The sequence below is a fragment of the Anas platyrhynchos genome, chromosome 37 (genome assembly GCF_047663525.1).
Source record: "Anas platyrhynchos isolate ZD024472 breed Pekin duck chromosome 37, IASCAAS_PekinDuck_T2T, whole genome shotgun sequence".
In the NCBI taxonomy this organism is placed as follows: domain Eukaryota; kingdom Metazoa; phylum Chordata; class Aves; order Anseriformes; family Anatidae; genus Anas; species Anas platyrhynchos.
In genome coordinates, this window is record NC_092625.1 from 3,845,182 (window position 1) to 3,867,005 (window position 21,824).

Below are 21,824 nucleotides of genomic sequence, written 5' to 3' on the forward strand. Positions count from 1 at the left end.
AAGGGATTTGGGGGGGGGGAGCACTCAAAGGGACATAAAGGCAGAAACACAGAGGGGGGGAAAAAAAAGGCATTTCCAAGAAAAAAACAAAACAAAACAAAACAAACAAAAACACAACTATTTCTACCATTTTTTTTTTTTCCCACTGGGATGGGGCAAAAAACAATAAAGATTTTCCTCCCACCTCCCCCCCACTCCACAGACCTCCAAGCCATATTTTGGGGGCAAGACCCTTCAAAATCATCATTTCTCACCCAGGTGCGTCCCACCAGGACAGGGCTGATAACCAGGGTCTGAGCCGACCTAAAAATGTTCTTTTTTGAGTTAAAAAAATTAATAATAATAAATGCAATTAGTGGTTGGTGCCAGGCAGCAAGGAGTTAAAAGCTCATCCCTAAATTTCAGCAACTTGATTAAAAGTCCGCTGGTGAAACCCTGGTGCTGGACCCTTGCCAAGCTCTGGGTTTTTGTCTTTTTCTTATTTTCTTTTTGGCAAAAATTGCACCAAATAGCCATTATTTATTTATTTATTTATTTATATGTATTCAGTGTAAACTGGACCCAGCCCCCCCCCCACCCCAAAAGCACCCAGGTGCCCAAGGCCCCCCCAGAACCCCCCAGGTTGGGGGGGGGGACATTGGGGACACAGGGGGGGACACCCCGACACTGCCCCTCAGACGCTGCAGCATCCACCACCTTTATTGTGTTGGGGGGGGGGGAGCTCGGGGCCCCCCCAAAGTTTCCCTGAGTTGGGGGGGGGGGCCACGAAGCCCCCTGAGGTAAAGGGGGGGGGTAAAATAGAGGGACCCGGAGGTGGCACAGAGCTGGGGGATCCCTGAGATCTGCTTGGGGTCGGGGGGGGGTCGGGGGGCACATTTGAGGGGGGGGTTCCCATTTGGGGGGGGCTACCCCAGAGCTTGGGTTTTGGGGTGACCCCTCCCAAACAGATGGAGCCCCCCTGTTTGTTTTTTGGGGGGGTTATGGAGGTTTTTTGGGTTGTGTCCCCCCCCCATTTTGGGGTGTCTTTGGTGCAAGCTGACTGGGGAGGGGGGGGGGGGGGGGGGGGGCTGCGATCTGGGGCCTAACTCCCAATTTTGGCGTTCTCAAAGCCCCCCACATTTGAAGTTCCCGGGGGGGGACAATTTTGAGCTGCCCAAAGAGCCCCCCCCATATTTATGATCCTAAAAGTGTCCCCCCCCATTTTGGGGGTTCTGGGGGGTTCCCCAACATTTAGGATTCCCAAATGGGTGTCATGGCCGCCCTGGAGGTGTCATGGCCACCCTGGAGGTATCATGGCTGCCCTGGAGGTATCATGGCCGCCCCTGGAGGTGTCATGGCTGCCCTGGAGGTGTCATGGCTGCCATTGGCGGTATCATGGGCACCCTGGAGGTAACATGGCCACCCCTTGAGGTATCATGGCCGCCATCGGCGGTATCTTGGCTGCCCTGGGAAGTGTCATGGCCACCATTGGCAGTGTCATGGCCACCCTGGAGGTATCATGGCCACCCCTGGAGGTGCAACGGCTGCTATTGGAGGTATCATGGCTGCCATTGGCGGTATCATGGCTGCCCTGGAGGTGTCATGGCCGCCAAGTAGGTGTCATGGCCACCATTGGCGGTATCATGGCCGCCCTGGAGGTATCATGGCCCCAACATTTGGGATTCCCAAAGACCCCCCCCCCCTTTTGCTCTGCCATTCCCACCCCCCAACACCCCCCCCCACTTTTAGGGCTTCTCAAGGGGGGGGGGGCAACATTTCGTCTCCTCCCAAATCATCCTCCCCACAACCAGATGAGGCCCTGACACCCCCCCACCCCCCCTAATTTGGGAGTGCCCCCCCCAGAATCTATCACAGCAGCCTGCAGGTGGCCGAGCGTGCCCCCCCGGCGGGGGCGGCGTTGGGGTCCAGGTCGGGGGGCAGCTGCCCGGGGTCCCCCCAGACGTTGAGCTCCTGGAAGATGCCGGTCTCGATCAGCTCCTCCTGCCAGGGCACGGGGACGGTCCCCGAGGCGAAGGCGTCGCACAGCGCCGTGTCCCTATCGTCCAGCTCCACGCCCCGCACCGATGAGAAGGCCCCCACATCCCCCAGGTCCTTGGCGTACACCCGACGGGGGTCCGGCACGAAGGGGGGGGGCACCAGGCCTGCAAAGTAGTCCCAGGAACCTCCCCAGTACCCCCCAGTATCCCCAAGTACCACCTCAGTAACCCCCAGTATCCCCAGGTACCCCCAAGTATTGCCAGGTAATCCCCCAGTAACCCCCAGTATCCCCAGGTACCTCCCAGTATTCCCAGGACCCCCCCCAGTACTCCCCAGTATCCCCAGGTGCCCCCCATTATCCTCAAGTACCCCCCCAGTACCCTCAGGTACTCCCCCCATAATCCCAGATATCCCCAATACCCCCCCCAGTATTCCCAGGTACCCCTCCAGTAGCCCCCACTACCCCCAATAGCCCCCCAGTACTCCCCTGCTATCCCCAGTACACCCCCAGTGTTCCCAGTAGCCCCCCAGTACCCCCAGTACTCCCCCAGTCTCCCCGTGATGCCCCCAGTAGCCCCCCAGCACCCAATGCCCACCTAGGGGTAGTTTTGGAGCACCCAGCACCCACTGGGAACCCCATTTTGGGGCACCCAGCACCCACTGGGACCGCTCCAGGAGCACCCAACCCCCCCAGACCCCTTCTAGAGCACCCAACCCCCAGGTGAACCCCTTCTGGAGCACCCAGAAAGACCCCTTCTGGAGCACCCACTGCCCCCAGACCCCTCCTGGAGCACCCAGCACCCACTGGGACCCCTTCTAGAGCACCCAACCCCCAGGTGAACCCCTCCTGGAGCACCCACAAAGACCCCTTCTGGAGCACTCAAGTCCCCCAGACCTCTCCTGCAGCACCCAACACCTCCAGACCCCTTCTAGAGCACCCAACCCCCAGGTGAACCCCTTCTGGAGCACCCATAAAGAGCCCTTCCAGAATACCCACCACCCAAACCAACCCCTCCTGCAGCACCCACTGCCCCCAGACCTTTTCTGGAACACCCAGCACCCACTGGGACCCCTTCAAGAGCACCCAACCCCCAGATGAACCCCTTCTGGAGCACCCAGAAAGACCCCTCTTGGAGCACCCAGCACCCACTGGGACCCCTCCTGTGGCACCCACTGCCCCCAAACCCTTCCTGGAGCACCCAGCACCCACTGGGACCCCTTCTAGAGCACCCAACCCCCAGGTGAACCCCTTCTGGAGCACCCAGAAAGACCCCTCCTGGAGCACCCACCACCCCCAGACCCCTCCTCCAGCACCGACAAAGACCCCTCCTGCACCACCCCCACCCCCAGCCCCCCCAGCACCCCTGGGTGGGGGGTTACCTGCCTCGAGGCGCCCCCAGCTGACGGCGGCGAAGACGGGGTGCGCCTTGAGCTGGGCGCAGCTCCCGGCCTGGAAGCCCAGGCGGGCGCCGGGGTCCTTGGCCATGAGCCCCTCGCAGGCCGCCCGCGCCGCCGCGCTGAAGCGCTCCGAGAAGCTCAGCGGGTCGTGCAGCGTGCGCCGCGTCACCTCCTGGTTCTCCACCTGGGGGGGTGACCCTGGGGATGGGGGGGGACCCTGGGGACAGGGTGGGGGACCCTGGGGACAGGGGAGGGATGTGGGTGACACGGGGGGATGGAGGGTGGGGAGTGGGGAGGGTGCCTGGAGGCTTGGGGAGATGCTTGGGGACATGGGGGTGGCACTTGGGGACATGGGGGTGACCCTTGGGGACATCAGAGTGACAACTGGGGACATGGGGGTGATATGTGGGGACATGAGGTGACACTTGGGGACATGGGGGTGACACCTGGAGACATGGGGGTGGCACTTGGGGACATGGGGGTGATGCTTGGGGACATGGGGGTGACTTGGGGAAATGTGGTTGACACCTGGGGACATGGAGATGGCATTTGGAGACACAGGGATGACGCTTGGGGACATGGGGGTAAGTGAATGGGGACATGGGGATGACGCTTGGGTCCCCAGTACTTTCCAGTACCTCCCAGTCCTCCCAGTACCTCCCAGTCTACCCCACCTTCTCCCCGCGGCACCGGAAGGGCCCCCTGGCCTCCACCATCTCAAAGAGCGTCACCCCCAGCGTGAAGTAGTCGACGGCCCAGTCGTACTCCTCGTCCCGCAGCACCTCAGGTGCCATGAACCCTGGGGGGGGGGACAGGGGGGACACCCCGGTGACGGGGGGGGCAGGGGGACACCCCCCGTGTCCCCTCTCCTGGCTCTGGTTCTGGCACTGGGGGCCACGGCCCCGCGGTGTCCCCCCTGTGTCCCCATGTCCTCAGTGTCCCCCCCCGTGTCCCCTCCCCGTGTCCCCCATGTCTCTGGGTCCCCCCACATCCCCTAATGTCCCCCCCATGTCCCCCCGTGTCCCCACCACCTCCCCATGGCCCCCCAAGTCCCTCTGATGTCCCCCCCATGTCCCCATGTCCTGCCCACACCCCCTGTGTCCTCAATGCCCCCCATGACCCTCCCATGTCCCTGTGCCCCCCCCATGTCCCCCCCATGTCCCCCTCCTACCCGGGGTCCCGGCGTAGCCTCGGGTCTTGCTCTGCCCCTCGCGGAGCTCCACGGCCAGCCCCATATCAGACAGACGGACGTGGCCTGTCCCGACCAGCACCACCAGTAACCACCAGCGACCCTCCCAGCACCTCCCAGTAACACTCCCCAGTGTCCACCCCCCAGCCCCTTGGTGTCCCCACAAGTCCTGGATGTTCCCCCGTGTCCCCCAGGTCCTGCGCAATGTCCCCAAATCTCCCACGTCCCCCCAGTGTCCCCATATCCCCCCAATGTCCCCAATGTCCCCCACATCCCCCTCTTGTCCCCCACAGCCCCCCCAGTGGCCCCACATTCCCCCACGTCCCCCCAATGTCCCCATGTCCCCAGTGTCCCCATGTCCCCTACATCCCCGATGTCCCCCCGTTGTCCCCACATCCCTGATGTCCTCCCGTTGTCCCCACGTCCCCGACGTCCCCCCCATGTCCCCACATCACCGGCGTCATCGAGCAGGACGTTCTCGGGCTTGAGGTCGCGGTAGACGATGCGGTGCTGGTGGAGGTGCTCCAGCCCCAGCAGGATCTGGGCGGTGTAAAACACGGCCCGCGGCTCGGGGAAGCCGGGGTTGTCCTCGTCCACGTTGTACACGTGGTACCTGCATGCCAGGGACACGCCACGCACACGCTAAGGACACGCCAGGGACGTGCCCGCGCTAAGAACACGTGGACGTGCCCCAGGAGCTGGGACAGCCCGTTGCAAACGTGATGTGCATGCCATGTATGTGCCAAATAACACACCAGGAACATGCCAAGCACACGCCAAGCACACGCCAAGCACACGCTTACCGCAGGTCGCCGCCGTTCATGAGCGTCATGACGAGGCAGAGGTCGGTCTTGGTCTGGAAGGCGCAGGCCAGCGAGACGATGAAGCGGCTGTGCACCCGCGCCAGGATGCGCTTCTCCACCATCGCCGCCTGCACACGCCAAGCACACGCCAAGCACACGCAGAGATCATGGGGAAAACATAGAGGAAGATGAGAAGGAAAATGGAGGAAGAAAATGGGGGGAAAGAGAGAGGAGGAGAGGAAAGAGGGATGGACGAGGGGACAGGGGGACAGGGAGGGGGCAGGGAGTGGGTTGGGGACAGGGAAGGGGACAGGGGGACAGGTAAGGGGACAGGGGGACAGATGAGGGGACAGAAGGATGGACAAGGGGCCAGAGGGATGGACAAGGGGACAAATGGGCAGGTGAGGGGACAGAGGGACAGACGATGGGCCAGAGGGATGGACAGGAGGACAGAGGAATGGAAGAGGGGACAGGGGGACAGATGAAGGGACAGAGAGATGGACAGAGCTGGAGAGTGGGACAGAAGGATGGACAAAGGGACAGAAGGACAAGGAAGGGGACAGGAAGACATGATGGGACAGGGTAGGCAGAGGGACAAAGGGACAGGGGGACAAACAAGCAGACGGGGGACCCGAAGGATGGCGGCGGGGACGGGGGCGGCCACCTCATAGCCATGGCGCTTCTTGAGCCGCTTCTTGTTGAGGCGCTTGTTGGCGTACATCTTGCCGGTGGCGCGGCGCTGGCAGGCGCAGACCTCGCCAAAGCCGCCCTTGCCCAGCACGCGGAAGTCGGCGAAGGCCTCGGCGCCCACCGGCTGCGCCTCCAGCCACTTGAACTGCGTGAAGCGCCCGAAGTAGGGTGAGGCGCGGTACGGCGCCCACGCCGTCGCCTCCAGGTGTGCCAGCAGCTCCTTCCGCGCCAGCCCAAAGTCCTCCGGGGTGCTGGGACCTGGGAGGAACAGGGAGAGAGGTGGGGACAGTGTGAGGGGTGTCGTGGCGACCGTGGGTGTCATGGCTGCCATTGGCGGTGTCATGGCCACCATCTTCATGGCTCCATCCGGGGGGTCATGGCTACCACTGGGGTTATCATGGCTGCCATCTTCATGGCCATCCAGGAGGTATCATGGCCACCATTGGCGGTGTCATGGCCACCCTGGAGGTATCATGGACACTATTGGAGGTATCATGGCTGCCATTGGAGGTATCATGGCTGCCCTGGGAGGTATCATGGCCACCATTGGCGGTGTCATGGCCACCCTGGAGGTATCATGGCCTCTATTGGAGGTATCAGGGCCCCCCTGGAGGTATCATGGCTGCCATTGGCAGTATCATGGCCACCCTGGAGGTATCATGGCCACCCCTTGAGGTATCATGGCCGCCATTGGTGGTATCTTGGCTGACATTGGAGGTATCATGGCCGCCATTGGCGGTATCATGGCCACCATTGGAGGAATCATGGCTGCCACTGGAGGAATCATGGCTGCCATTGGCAGTATCTTGGCTGCCCTGGGAAGTATCATGGCCACCATTGGCAGTGTCATGGCCACCCTGGAGGTATCATGGCCGCCCAGGGACGTGTCATGGCTGCCATTGGCGGTGTCATGGCCGCCCTAGAGGCATCATGCCCACCATTGGCGGTATCTTGGCTGACATTGGCGGTATCATGGCCACCCTGGAGGTATCATGGCCGCCCCTGGAGGTATCGTGGCCGCCATTGGTGGTGTCATGCCCGCCTGGGAGGTATCATGGCTGCCATTGGCGGTATCATTGCCACCCTGGAGGTATCATGGCTGCCATTGGCGGTGTCATGGCTGCCCTGGAGGTATCATGGCCACCCTGGAGGTTACATGGCCACCCCTGGGGGTATCATGGCTGCCTGGGAGGTATCATGGCCACCATTGGCAGTATCATGGCCGCCATTGGAGGTATCATGGCCGCCCTGGAGGTATCATGGCCGCCATTGGAGGTATCATGGCCGCCCTGGAGGTATCATGGCCGCCATTGGCGGTATCATGGCCGCTCCTGCAGGTGCCACGGCCACACCTCTCACCTGCGGGCGGCGCCATGGCGGCGGCGCTGAGGAAGCCGCAGTGCTCGGCCCCTCCCGGGGTGAAGAAGCGCCCCCTCAGGGCTGTGGCCGCCGCGCCGCGCTCCGCCTCCTCGCAGCACTCGAAGGCCTCGAGCTCTGCCCACAGCGCCCCGGCCGCGGCCAGTCCCGGCGTGGCCTCCAGGAACTGGCGGAAGAGCCGCTTCCCGATGGGCTGCTCCACGCACTGCCAGCGGAAGGACGTCTCCTCCTCCCCGGCCTGGGCGCCGCCATCTTGCCCCGCGGCCCCCTGGGTGCCGCCATCGCTGGGGCCGCCGCCGGCCAGGCGGGCGCGCAGGGCCTCGCACTGGGAGATGTGGGGCAGGCGCAGGCGGGCGCGGTGCCGCCGGTCCCGGCTCGAGGCCCCGGAGGTGCCGGCGCCGCCGCCGCGGGCGGACACGTAGGCCGAGTTGGCCACCACCGTCTCCAGGCCACCGATGTCCATGGCTGCGGGAAGAGGGGAAGGGGCTCAGGCTGGGAGCGATTCTGGGATTAACCCCGCCCCCCCGGATTAGCCCCACCCTGGGATTAGCCCCATACAGGATTAGCCCTGCACCGGATTAGCCCCACCCCCGGATTAGCCCCACCCCCGGATTAGCCCCACCCCATGATTATCCCCACCTTGGGATTAGCCCCGCATCAGGATTATGCCCACCCCCTGGATCAATCCCACCCTCAGATTAGCCCCACCCCCCAGATTAGGACCCCAGGATTAGCCTCGCCCTCAGATTAGCTCCACCCCCTGGGTTAACCTCGCCCTCAGATTAGCCCCACTGCCCCGGATTAGCCCCACCCCAGATTAGCCCCGCCCCAGATTACCTCCAACCTTGGATTAGCTCCACTCCCAGATTAACCATGGCCCAGATTATCCCCACCGCAGATTACCCCCACCCCCGGATTAGCCTCACACCCCGGGTCAAACCCACCCCCAGATTAGCCCCACCCCCCAGATTAGCCTTGCCCTCGGATTAGCTCCACCCCCTGGGTTAACAACACCCCCAGATTAGCCATACCCCAGATTATCTCCGCCCTTGGATTAGCCCCACACCCTGTGTTAACCTCCCCCATGGATTACCCCCCACATCCTGGATTACCCCACCTGTGTATTAGCCCCACCATCATACTAGCCCCACACCCACATTAAACCTTGCCCCCAGATTAGCCCCACCCCCTCAGATTAGCTTTGCCCTGCATTACCCCCACCTTCTGACCCGGATTATCCCCACCCCCTAGGTCAAACTCACCCCCAGATTAGCCTCACCCCTGGACTAGCAACCCCAGATTAAACTCACCCTCAGATTAGCCCCGCCCCTTGGGTTAACCTCACCCCCAGATTAGCCCCACCTCCCCAGATTAACCCTGCCCCCAGATTAGCCCCACCACCATATTAACCCCACCCACGGAATAGCACCAGCCCCTGGGTTAGCCACAGCCCTGGATTAGCCCCTCCCCCTGGATTAGCCACACCCACCCATCCCATCCCCAGGTTGAATTTTACCCCTGGATTATCTTGACCACCCTAGATTACCCCTCCCCCTGCATTAGCCCCACCCTTGGATTAGCCCCACCCCCAGGTCAACCTCAGACCTGGATTAGCCGTGCCCTCTAGCTCAAACTCAACCCCAGATTAGTCCCACCCCCTGGATTAGCAACCCCAGATTAGTTTGTCCCTAGGGTTAGCGCCACTCCCTGAGTTATTGTCACCCCCCCAGATTAGCCCCACCCCCTGAATTAGCTCCACCAGTGTATTAGCCCCACCCTCATATTAACCCCGTCCCCATATTAGCCCCACCCCCGGATTAGCACTGCCCCCTGGGATTACATCAAAACTGGATTAGCCCCACCCTCTCATATTAGCCCCGCCCTTGGATTATCCCCACCCCCTGGGGTAACTTTACCCTCAGATTAGCCCCACCCCCTGGATTAGCCCCATCTGTTTATTAGCCCCGCCCCCATAATAGCCCCACCCCAAAGCTGAGCCTCACCCTGGGATTAGCCCCTCCCCCGGATTAACCCTGCCCCCACCAGCCCCATCCTCGGATTAGCCCCGCCCCCTGGATTAACCCCGCCCCCCTGACCGGGATTAGCCCCGCCCCCAGCCCAGGCCTGAGCCCTTAAAGGGCCGGCGCGCTATAATTAGCCCCAAAGCCGCTCAGCTCTAAGCCGCTTCCACCCCCCCTGCGGACCCCCCCCCTCAATCCCACAGTGCCCCTGGGCCGCACGGCATGCTGGGAATGCTGCCCCCCCTCAGCACCCCCCCATGGCCCAAAGGATGCTGGGAGCCCCCCCCGACCCCCCCCCCAAAGATGTTGGGCTGGGGAGGGGCTGGGGGAGGGGCAGGACCCAGGGCCCCCCCCAAAAGGACCCAGCCCCCACCCCCCCCAAAAGGACCCAGGTGCCCAGGGCCCCCCCAACCTTTTGGGGGGTCCGCAGAGGGCCCAGCCGCCTCAGAACCCCCCCCACGTGTCACCCTAAAAGGGACCCAGCCCCCCCCGATCCCCCCCTCAGGTGTCCCCCAACCCCCCCATGTGCCCCCCCCCCACCCATAAAGGGACCCTGACACCCCCCCAGGTGTCCCCCACCCCCAGGACCCCCCCAGGTGCCCCCCCCAGATGCTCCCCCCAGGGGACCCAGGCCCCCCCCAGACCCCCCAGGAACCCCCCAGGACCCCCAGCACCCCCCCACCCCCTCAGGACCCCTCAGGTGCCCCCACTCCCGGAATCCCCCCACCCCCAGAGGACCCAACCCCCCCGGGACCCCCCCCAACTGACCGCTGTCCCCCCCGGGACCCCCCCCGGTGCCCCCCAGCCCCTCTCACCCGCGCAGCTCCCGGTGCCCGCGGCGCCTCCCGGGGACCTTGGCCCCGCCCGGGGATTAAGGGGGATGTGCGGGGGCCCCCCCCCCCTTTTACAGCCCCCCCCCGAGGGCTCCCGGACACCGTGGGGGGGGGCACACGGGGGGGTCACACACACGCCATCCCCCCCCCCGTTGTCCCCAGGGGACCCGTCCGGGACGCGCCGTTACCGGGGAGCCCGGAGCCGCTCGGCACGGCACGACCGGGGGGGGGGGCCGGGGTCCCCCCCCTCTTTTTTTTTTTGGGGGGGGCTGGGGGGGTTGTGCCCCCCCCCCCCCGGCATCTCCCGCCCACGCCCCGCCCCCTCTCCAGCCCCGCCCCCCCCCGCTCGGCAGCCCCCAAGGGCACCCAGAGCCCCTCCTCCAGTGCTCCCAGTTCACTCCCAGTAAGCTTCCAGGGGTCCTCCTCATCGCCCCCTCGCCGTGGCCCCAGTAACCCCCCAGTAGCCCCCAGTAAGCCCCCAGTAGTCCCCAGTAAGCCCCCAGTAACCTGCTCAGCGCCCCCAGTAACGCCCCAGTAACATGCTCGATGCTCCCACTAGCCCCCCAGTGCTTCCAGTAAGCCCCCAGAGCTCCCAGGAGCCCTCCCCAGTATCTTCTCTGCGTGCTCCCAGTAGTCCCCCAGTGCTCCCAGTAATTTTCTCAATGCTCCCAGTACCCGCTCAGTGGCCCCAGTAGCTTCCCAGTAGCCCCCCAGTGCTCCCAGTAGCCCCTCAGAACCCCCAGGATCCCCCCAGTGCTCCCAGTAACCTGCTCAGTGCTCCCAGTAGACCCCCAGTGCCCTCCTCAGTGTCCCCAGTAGCCCCCCAGCACTCCCAGTAACCTTCTCAATGCCCCCAGTACCCCCCTAGTTCTCCCAGTTAGTACCCCCAGTGCTCCCCCATCCCTCTCCCAAGGCTCCCAGCGCCCCCCCCAGTGCTCCCAGTATCCCCCAGCGGCCTCCCAGCGCCCCTCTCCCCGCGCGGCCCCTTTAAGCCCCCCCCTCCCCATTAAATCTCTCAATGGGGGGCGGTGGGAAACGGCCGCGGGGCTCCCCGCCCCCTTCATTAGCATAAGGGGCGGGGCCCGGGCGGCTTTAGACGGTTCATTAGCATAAGGGGGCGTGGCTAGGGGCGAGGGGGCGTGGCCCCGAGGCTATATAAGGCGGCGCGGCGGCGGCGCTGGGGAGTCGCGGGTTCGAATCCCGGCGCGGGCGGAGCGGAGCGGGACCCCCGGAGCGCCCCCCCCCGCCTCCCTCCTTCCCGGGACCCCCCCCCCCCGCCAAAAAAAAATATTAAAGAAAATAAAAAATGGCTCGGGACAAGGAGAAGCGGAGCTGCGGGCAGGTGCTGGCTGAGTGGCGAGCCTTTGTGTGGGACCCCCGGAGCCGCCAGGTCCTGGGCAGGACCGGCACCAGCTGGGGTAGGTCCGGCATTTTGGGGAGGGGGGGGGGTCGGGGGAGCGCGGGGGTTTTGGGGGTGCGATGGGGGGAGCAGCCCTGGGGGGGTTGTGTGGGGATCCCACCCCCTTGGGTTGCAGTGGGGAGGCGCTGAGGGACCCCCCCCCCCCCGTAGGGATGCACATGGGGGGGGCTTCTAAAAGTTGTGCCCCCCCCGCACCCCGGTGTGGGTTTAGGGTATGGGGACCCCCCCCCCAATTTGGGTTCCCCATGGGGACCTTATTTGCCCCCCCCTCCCCCATTTGGATTTCCCATAGGGACCCTATTTGCCCCCCCCCCGTTTGAGTGCAGTGGGAGGGGGGCGTATGAGACCCCCCAATATAGCTATGGGGGGGGGTCGCATAGGGCCCCCCCAAATGGGGGGGTGCACGTAGGGGTCTCCTATAGGGCTGCATCAGGGTGGGTTGTGTAGGGATTCCCCTATGGGTGCAAATGGGGGCACAGCGGGGACCCCCCCCGCTTGGGTCCGATGGGGGGGGGGTGCGCAGGGACCCCCCCGTGTGGGTGCAGCGGGAGGGGGCCATATAGGGACCCCCCCCCCAGGAGTGCAACAGGAGGGGAGTTTTATGGGGTCCTCCATCCCTGTATGGGTTTAAATGTGGGGGGGGCTGCGTAGGGACCCCCCCCAAAATGCAGCCCCCCCATTTAAACCTGTAAAGCCCCCCCCATGGAAGGACATCTCTTAAAGTCCCCCCCCCACCATGGGTGTAATTTGGGGGGGCTGCAGGCTCCCCCCACGAGGCTGCATTGGAAGGGGGGGGGCACTTTGGGGGATTTGGGGGGGGGGTCAATTTGAGGGGGGGGGCAGGATTGTGCCCCCCCCCCGCCCCCCCGTCTGTCGCGCTGTGGCTGCAAAAGTAGGTCACGGACAGGGCTGGGGGATGGGAGCGACAGGGACCCCCCCCCCGGGGGGGGGCAGCCAGATGGACATTGCCCCCCCCCATTTACAGACAGACGAGGACCCCCCCCGGGCTGGGACCCCCCCCATTTGTAGGGACAGATGGCTCAGGGGGGGGGCTGGGGGGTTTGGGGGGGGGGCAGAAGGGGGATTGTTTTTTTGGGGGGGGATTTTGGGGGTGTTCAGACGGGATCGGGGGGGGCCTCCAGGAGTGGGTTTGAGTTTTGGGGTGAATTTAGGAGGATTTGGGGACTGCGGTGGGTTTGGGGAGGATTTGGGGTTGTTTTGGGGGTATTTGGGGCTCCGGGAGTGATTTTTGGGGGGGATTGGGGCTTTGGGGGGGTATTTGGGGTGAGATTTGATGTCGTTGGGGTGGTTTCATGGATTTTAGGGGCAAATGGGGACAGTTTTGGGGTGTTTGGGGTGGTTTGGGGGTGTTTGGGGCAGTTTTAGGGTAGATTTGATGTCATGGGGCAGTTTTTTTGGGGGGTGTTTAGGGCTTGGGGGGCATTTGGGGGGTATCTGCTGCCATGGGGGTAGTGGGGGGGTATCATGGGGCAGTTTGGGGGAGGATGGGGCAATTTTGGGGGGGTGTTTGGGGGTGTCAGGTCAGTTGAGGGATCTTGGGGCAGTTTTGGGGGTCATTTGGGGGCCTCGGGGCAGATTGGGGAGGCATTTGGGGCTCTTGGGGCAAATTTTGAGGCACATTTGGGGTCATTTGGGGGTCTTGGGTGAGGTTGGGGGGGCATTTGGGGATCTCAGGGCAGTTTTTGGGGCACATTTGAGGGCATTTGGGGCTCTTGGGTCAGATGGGGGGGGAGTGTTCAGGGGTCTTGGGGCAGTTTGGGGACCTTGGGGCAGTTTGGGGAGTACATTTGGGGGTCTCGGGGCAGTTTTTGGGGGGGGTGTTTGTTACTGGGGCATTTTAGGGGGGGCAGTTTGGGGGGGTCTTGGGGCAGGTTTGGGGTCATTTGGGGGTTTTGGGGCAGCTTTGGGGGGGTGCTTGGGGTCATTTGGGGGTCTTGGGGCAGTTTGGGGGACACATTTGTGGTCATTTAGGGGTCTTGGGACAATTTGGGAGCCTTGGGGCAGTTTGAGGGGGGGGCTTTTTGGGTGCTGGGGGGGCGACATTTGGTGGGTTTGGGGGACACTTGGTGTCCTTGGGGCAGCTTTGGGGGCATTTTGGGGCAAACGGGCTGCTTTGGGGTGGCGTTTCAGGACCTTTTTTTTTTTTGGGGGGGGGGATTCCCCCACCCCCACACCCCCGGGGGGGGTCATTGGGGGGGTGCTGACCCCGTGCCCCCCCCCCCCAGGCCTGATCCTGCTCTTCTACCTGCTCTTCTACGGGTTCCTGGCCGGGCTCTTCGCCCTCACCATGTGGGTGCTGCTGCAGAGCGTCGACCCCCACGTGCCCAAGTACCAGGACCGCCTCGCCACCCCCGGTGTGCACCAGGGGCCCCTTGCACGAGGGTTTGCACGAGGGGCCCCTCGCACGGGGACTCGGAGCCAGACCTCGTGGCTGGGGTTGTTGGGGGGGGGGGGGGGGGCGCTGGGGGTGTGTAGTGGGTGGGCTTGAGAGCCCCCGGTGGGACTCTTTGCACGAGGGACCCTTTGCACGAGGGTTTGCACGAGGATTTGCACGAGGGGCCCTTTGCACGAGGACCTGGAGTGAGACCTTGTGGCCAGGGGCATTGGGGGGGGCATTAGTGGTGTGCAATGGGTGGCCTTGAACCCCCCCTAGTGTGACTCTTTGCACAAGGGACCCTTTGCACGAGGGTTTGCACAAGAGACCCTTTACACGAGGACTTGGAGTGAGACCTTGTGGCCAGGGGCATTGGGGGAGGCACTGGGGGTGTGCAATGGGTGGCCTCGAACCCCCCCCCCCCCCCCCAGTGTGACCCTTTGCACGAGGATTTGCACGAGGGTTTGCATGAGGGGCACTTTGCACGAGGATTTGCACGAGGGGCCCTTTGCACGAGGGCTTGGAGTGAGACCTCATGGCTGAGGGTGCCGGGGGGGGGGGCATTGGGAGCGTGCAATGGGCGGCCTTGAACCCCCCCCCGGTGGAACCTTTTGCACGAGGATTTTCACAAGGGGCCCTTTGCACAAGGATTTGCACAAGGGTTTGCACGAGGGCTGCCTCAACATTGCCCGGGGGGAGTGGGTGTGCAATGGGGGGGGTGGCTCAGCCCCTGGCTCCCCCCTCCCCTTGCATGAGGCCCCCCCCCCCCCCCCCCCCCCCCGTGCACGTTGCACGGCCGTCGTGCAAGGCCGTGGTGCGAGGCCGGTGTCCCCGTGCGCAGGGATGATGATCCGCCCGCGCGCCGAGGGGCTTGATGTCACCTTCAACGTCACCCAGAGCCAGACCTGGCTCCACTATGTCCGCGCCCTGCACCAGTTCCTCGAGCGTGAGTGAACTGGGAGGCACTGGGAGGCACTGGGAGGGGGCTGGAGGGCACTGGGAAGGGGCTGGGAGGGAACTGGGGGGCACTGGGAGGGAACTGGGGGCTCTGGGAAGGACTTAGGGAGACCCACAATGCGCTGGGAGGGTCCTAGTCTGTACTGGAAGGCACTGGGAGGTCTTCCAGTCTGTACTGGGATGGTCCTAGGATGTACTGGGATCCCCTTGGAGGCACTGGGAGGGCCGCATTCTGTGCTAGAAGAGCCTCAGTCCATACTGGGAAGCACTGGGAGGTCCCTAGTCCATACTGGGAGGCACTGGGGGGCCCCTAATCCATATTGGGAGGTCCTTAGTCCATACTGGGAGGCACTAGGAAGTCTCTAGTCCAAACTGGGAGGGCTCTGATCCATATTGGGAGGCACTGGGAGCTCCCTTGCCCATACTGGGTGGGCCCCAATCCACCCTGGGGGTCCCTACTCCATACTGTGTGGGCCCTAATGCATACTGGGAGGCACTGGGAGGCCCCTAGCCCATAGTGGGAGGCACTGGGAGGACTCTAGCCCATACTGGGAGGCACTGGGGAGTCCCTAGCCCATATTGGGAGGCACTGGGGAGCCCCTACTCCATACTGGGTGAGCCCTAATGCATACTGGGAGGCACTGGGAGGTCCCTAGCCCACAGTGGGAAGCACTGGGGGGTCCCTAGCCCATACTGGGAGGCACTGGGAGGTCCCTAGCCCACAGTGGGAAGCACTGGGGGGTCCCTAGCCCATAGTGGGAGGCACTGGGAGGTCCCTAGCCCATAGTGGGAGGCACTGGGGGGTCCCTAGCCCATACTGGGAGGCACTGGGAGGTCCCTAGCCCATGGTGGGAGGCACTGGGAGGTCCATAGCCCATAGTGGGAGGCACTGGGAGGTCCCTAGCCCATGGTGGGAGGCACTGGGAGGTCCATAGCCCATAGTGGGAGGCACTGGGAGGTCCCTAGTCCATACTGGGAGGCCCCTACTCCATACTGGGAGGTCCCTAGCCCATAGTGGGAGGCAGTGGGAGGTCCCTAGTCCATACTGGGAGGCACTGGGGAGTCCCTAGACCATACTTGGGGGTCCCTAGCCCATACTGGGAGGCACTAGGGGGTCCCTAGCCCATACTGGGAGGCACTGGGGAGTCCCTAGTCCATACTGAGAGGCCCCTACTCCATACCGGGTGGTCCCCGACCCATCCTGGGAAGCCCCTAGTCCCTTCTGGGAGGCAGCGGGAGCTCCCTGGCCCGTACTGGGCGGCACTGGTGCGAGCGGGTGCTGGCCGCAGCGTACAACGACAGCGTGCAGGCCGCCCGCAACGCCGCCTGCACCCCGGGGCGCTACAACGAGCAGCCGGACGACGGCGTCCCCAATTACCCCAAGCGCGCCTGCCGCTTCAACCGCTCGCTGCTGGGACCCTGCGCCGGGCTGGGAGCCGACGACGACTACGGCTACGGCGCCGGGCGGCCCTGCGTGCTGCTCAAGGTCAACCGGGTGAGGCGCTGGGGGCACTGGGAGCACTGGGAGGGGAGGATGGGGAGGGTTGGGATGCGCCGAGAGGGGCTGGGAGCGCTGGGGAGGTGCAAAATGCAATGGTTGGGGAGGTTGCAGTGCACTGGGAGGGACTGGGAGCACTGGGAAAGTGCAAAACCCCATGGTTGGGGAGGTTCAGAGTGCACTGGGAGGGACTGGGAGCACTGGGAAGGTGCACAGGGTAATGCTTTGGAGGTTTGCAATGCACTGGGAGGGACTGGGAGCACTGGGAAGGGAGAAAGGGAAAGGTTGGGGAGTGTTGGGATGCCCTGAGAGGGACTGGGAGCGCTGGGGAGGTGCAAAATGCAATGGTTGGGGAGGTTTGGAGTGCACTGGGAGGGACTGGGAGCACTGGGAAGGTGCAAAACACAATGGTTGGGGAGGTTGCAGTGCACTGGGAGGGACTGGGAGCACTGGGAAGGTGCAAAACACAATGGTTGGGGAGGTTTGGAGTGTATTGAGTGGGACTGGGAGGGACTGGGAGCACTGGGAAAGTGCAAAACGCAATGGTTGGGGAAGTTTGGAGTGCGTTGAATGGGACTGGGAGCACTGGGAATGTGCATGGGGCAATGCTTTGGCGCTTTGCAGTGCAATGGATGGGACTGGGAGGGACTGGGAGCTCTGGGAAAGTGCAAAACGCAATGGTTGGGGAGGTTCAGAGTGCACTGAATGCAACTGGGAGCACTGGGAGGGGAGGAAGGGGAGGGTTGGGATGCACCAAGAGGGACTGGAAGCACTGGGAAGGTGCAAAACACAATAGTTGGGGAGGTTTGGAGTGCACTGGGAGGGACTGGGAGCACTGGGAAGGTGCAAAACACAATGGTTGGGGAGGTTTGGAGTGCATTGAGTGGGACTGGGAGGGACTGGGAGCACTGGGAAAGTGCAAAACGCAATGGTTGGGGAAGTTTGGAGTGCGTTGAATGGGACTGGGAGCACTGGGAATGTGCATGGGGCAATGCTTTGGCGCTTTGCAGTGCAATGGATGGGACTGGGAGGGACTGGGAGCTCTGGGAAAGTGCAAAACGCAATGGTTGGGGAGGTTCAGAGTGCACTGAATGCAACTGGGAGCACTGGGAGGGGAGGAAGGGGAGGGTTGGGATGCACCAAGAGGGACTGGAAGCACTGGGAAGGTGCAAAACACAATAGTTGGGGAGGTTTGGAGTGCACTGGGAGGGACTGGGAGCACGGGGAAGGTGCAAAATGCAATGGTTGGGGAGGTTTGGAGTGCACTGGGAGGGACTGGGAGCACTGTGAAGGTGCATGGTGCAATGGTTGGGGAGGTTTGGAGTGCGTTGAGTGCAACTGGGAGCACTGGGAGGGGAGAAAGGGAAAAGTTAGGGAGGGTTGCTATGCATTGCATTGGACTGGGAGGCACTGGGAGCACTGGGATGTGTCTGTTGCAATGCATTGCCGTGCACTGGGATGCCTTGCATTGCACTGGGAGGCACTGGGATAGACTGGGGGCACTGGGATTCCCTGGCATTAGAGGCTGCGTGGCACTGGGCGGCACTGGGTCATACTGGGCGGCACTGGGCCCCCGTTAACCCTTCGCCTCCCGCAGGTCATCAACTTCTTCCCGGGGAGGAATAAGAGCATCAACGTGGTGTGCGCCGCCAAGGTGACCCCGGTGTCCCCCCCCTCAATGTCCCCAATGTCACCCCCCCACCCTGTGTCACCCCCCCGTGTCCCCAGTGTCACCCCCAACCCCCCCCCCATGTCCCCAACATCACCTCACTCTCTCATCTCTCCCCAGCGGCCGCGGGCAAAGGGCGACCTGGTAAGGGGGTGCCCCCAAAAAATGGGGTAGGGACCCCAAATAGGCTAGATTCACCCCAAAAGCCTGCTGGGTGTCCCCAAATCTGCTAGTTTCAACCCCAATCCTGCTGGGTACTCCTGAAATAGGCTAGATTCACCCCAAAATCCTTCTAGGTGTCCCAAAATCTGCTAGTTCAAACCTAAATCCTGCTGGGTACCCCCCAAAATAGGGTAGATTGACCCCCAAATCCTGCTGGGTGTCCCCAGATCTGCTAGTTTCAACCCCAATCCTGCTGGGTACTCCTGAAATAGGCTAGATTCACCCCAAAATCCTTCTAGGTGTCCCAAAATCTGCTAGTTCAAACCTAAATCCTGCTGGGTACCCCCCAAAATAGGCTAGATTGACCCCCAAATCGTGCTGTGTGTCCCCAAATCTGCTAGTTTCAACCCCAATCCTGCTGGGTGATCCCAAGTCTGCTAGATTAACCCCAAATCTCGCTGCTGCCCCAAAATAGTCTAGATTGACCCCCAAATCCTGCTGCGTGTCCCGGCGTAGGCTAGTTTAATCCCCAAATCCTTCTGGCTGTCACGAAAGCTGCTCATTTCACCTCAAAATTGTGTTTCACCCAAAATCTTCTGGTTTCACCCCATAATCCTGCTGAGTGTCCCCAAACAGGCTAGATTCACCCCAAAGCCCTGCTGAGTTTCTCTGAAGCTTGTTGAATTTACCCCAAATCCTGCTGGGTGCCCCCAAATGTGCTGAATTCACCCCAAAGCCTGCTGAGTGTCCCCAGATAGGCTAGATTCACCCCAATCCTGCTGGGTGCCCCCAAATGTGCTGAATTCACCCCAAAGCCTGCTGAGTGTCCCCAGATAGGCTAGATTCACCCCAATCCTGCTGGGTGCCCCCAAATGTGCTGGATTCACCCCAAAGCCTGCTGAGCATCCCTGAACCGCTGAATCCCCTTGCTGTCCCCCAAATCCTCGCTGGCTGTCCCCAAATCCAGTGTCCCTAGGGGGTGTCCCCTGATGTCCCCATGCAATGTCCGCCCATGCCATGTCCTTGGTGTCCCCCAACGTGTCCTCACTGTCCCCGTGCCACATCCCCACTGTGTCCCCAGTGTCCCTGTGCCATTCCTGTGCTGTGTCCCCAATGTCCCCATTGTCCCATTGTGTCCCCAATGTCCCCGCTGTCCCCATTATCCCTGTGCTGTGCCCACGAAGTCTCTGCTGTCCCCAATGTCCCCGTGCCATGTCCCCCTGTCCCCGTGCAGTTGATTTTCTCTTTCTTTCCGGCCGCGGGGCGCAGGGACAGACGGCCAGCAGTGTAAGGGGACTGGGGGGCACTGGGACAAACTGGGTGGTGGTGGTGGGGTGTCACTGGGAGAGCACTGGGACAAACTGATGGGCACAGGGGCAGATGGGGTATAGGGGAAGGGAACAAGAGGGGGGCAAAATGAGGGGGATTTGGGGCCATTGGGATATTTGGGAGGATCGGGGGGGTATTTGGGGGAACCAAGGGAATGTTGGGGCTGGGGGGGGGGGAGTCAGAATCTAATTGGGGGGATCCCTGAGTTGTACTGGGAAGACGTGATGGGGAGGGTCCTTTTTGGGAGGAGGGGGTGTATATGGGGGTTCCTTTGGGGTATGGGGCAGGGGGAGTCCATGGGAGGGGAAGAGGGATCCTTGGAGGGGGGATGCTGCCTTGGGGGTATTTGGGAGGGGGGAAAACTTGGGGAGAGGGACACTGGGGGGTCCCCTCCCAATGTGGGGCAGGTGGGGACGTGCCTGTTGTCCCCCCCCCCCCACAGCAGGAGGAGGACGCCGCCCTCCTGGGGCCCCTCCAGCTCTTCCCCCCGAATGGCACCATTGACCTCATGTACTTCCCCTACTACGGCAAGAGAGTGCACGTGAGTGGGGGCACGGGATGGGGGGACTGGGGCTTGGGGGGGGGGTCCTGGATATATGGCAGGGGGTGTCCCTGATCCCCTGGAGGTGGCCCCAAACGCTGGTGTCCCCTGATCCCCTTGTGATGCTGATGCCCCCTTGTAGGGTGATGCCCCCTCGTTGGGCTTGGTGATGCTCTGGACCCTTGGCTCACCCTTGGGGTGGGTTTTGGGTGTTAGGGGCGTATTGGGGGGGGGGTACCACTCCCACGTCCCCCACCCCCGGGGTGACGCCGTCCCCGCGCTGCAGGTGAACTACACGCAGCCGGTGGTGGCGGTGCAGTTCGCCAACGCCACGGCCAACGTGGAGCACCACGTCGAGTGCCGCCTCAACGCCGCCGGCCTCCGCGCCGACGACGAGCGCGACAAATTCGCCGGCCGCGTCGCCTTCCGCCTGCGCATCAACCGGGATTGAGCCCCCCCCCCCCCCCACCAACCTCCCTGCGCCGCCCCCCCACCCCTCGAGCCAGGTCTAACCTCCCCCCCCCCTTCTGCCCCTCCAGATGCTCCTAATATAAGAATAATAAATGTACATAGATATTTTTTATATTATATATAAATTAAACGGTGTGGTAGGGCCCCGGCTTCTCTCCTCACCCCCAAATGCCCGGGTTTTGCCCCCAGATTTGCCTGTCTTTTGCTTAGGAGCGCCGATGCGGGGCTCGCTTTGGTGGCGGCTGGGTGGTTTTTAGTTTTTTTGGGGGGCTTTGTAGGTAGGTTGGGTGATGTAGGGTGAGGCCAAGATGGCCGCCAGGCTGCCGGCCAAGATGGTCGGCGTTGGTTGTGTGAGCGAGGAGCAAGATGGCACCAGGGTGGCTGCTGTTGAGCTTCGGATGGGATCAGGATAGCGCCAGGCTACCAAGATGGCCAACGTTTGGTTGTGTGGCCAAGATGGCTGTTGTTGGGTCAGTTGAGGCCAAGGTGGCCACCAGGCTGCCGAGGTGGCTGCTGTTGGTTGCTTCAATAAAGGGCAAGATGGCAAACTGTGCTACGGGGCCATCGGTTGGGCTGAAGATGGCTGTTGTGGTACCGAGGTGATCAGCAGTGGTTGTACGAGTAGAGGGCAAGATGGCTGCCGTGGTGGACAGGGATGGAAGATGGCTGCCGTAGGCTGCGTAGGCTGAGGTGGAAGCGTCCTGGGCTTTGTGGACACTGTGGTTGAGCGTTGGTCGGGATCAAGGTGGTGGCCAACGTGGCCAGGTGGCTACCGCCAGCAGTGCAGATAAGCGGCAAGATGGCTGCCACACTAGCCAACATGGCCGCCATGCTAGCCAACATGGCCACCATAGTTGAGTGTCCTTTGATGAAGGGCATGGAGGAAGGCCACGATGACTGCCGTGGTAGAACACAGCCGCTGAGATGGCCGCCGTTGCCCCATGGACGTCCACCCTAGATCCCCATTGCTCATGGCCACCAGGCCCTGGTGGCCATCTTGAACCTGTAGATGTTGGTGGCTATCTTGGCCACCATCTTGAGTTGCACCCAGCCCTGTTGGGCACCCTGGGTCATATGGTGGCCATTTTGGCCAG

General features: G+C 62.8%; 2 protein-coding genes across 4 annotated transcripts; one reads left to right on the forward strand and one right to left on the reverse strand.

Annotated features, from left to right (window-relative positions):
• Positions 1-513: 513 nt before the first annotated feature.
• On the reverse strand, positions 514-10,517 carry GRK1 (G protein-coupled receptor kinase 1). 2 transcript variants are annotated; one of them, XM_038171827.2, is made up of 9 exons: positions 10,271-10,517; positions 7,417-7,899; positions 6,032-6,315; positions 5,368-5,495; positions 5,020-5,177; positions 4,547-4,630; positions 4,050-4,174; positions 3,358-3,559; positions 514-2,141 (listed from the first exon to the last, which is right to left on the reverse strand). In XM_038171827.2, exons 2-9 carry the CDS (start codon positions 7,895-7,897, stop codon positions 1,849-1,851), a joined length of 1,755 nt encoding a protein of 584 aa, XP_038027755.2. In that variant the 5' UTR covers positions 7,898-7,899; positions 10,271-10,517; the 3' UTR covers positions 514-1,848. The 2 variants fall into 2 exon arrangements, with proteins under 2 accessions (XP_038027755.2, XP_038027756.2); XM_038171828.2 differs by lacking the exon at positions 10,271-10,517 and adding an exon at positions 8,272-8,417.
• A 956-nt stretch (positions 10,518-11,473) lies between these two features.
• ATP1B2 (ATPase Na+/K+ transporting subunit beta 2) lies at positions 11,474-20,903 on the forward strand. Of its 2 annotated transcripts, none has more exons than XM_038171825.2 (7): positions 11,474-11,706; positions 13,955-14,083; positions 14,945-15,049; positions 16,350-16,555; positions 18,156-18,212; positions 20,161-20,259; positions 20,546-20,903. In XM_038171825.2, the coding sequence occupies exons 1-7, from the start codon at positions 11,595-11,597 to the stop codon at positions 20,708-20,710; spliced, it is 873 nt and encodes a 290-aa protein (XP_038027753.1). In that variant the 5' UTR covers positions 11,474-11,594; the 3' UTR covers positions 20,711-20,903. The 2 variants fall into 2 exon arrangements, with proteins under 2 accessions (XP_038027753.1, XP_038027754.1); XM_038171826.2 differs by having other exon boundaries at positions 11,546-11,706; positions 20,164-20,259.
• The last annotated feature ends 921 nt before the right edge of the window (positions 20,904-21,824 follow it).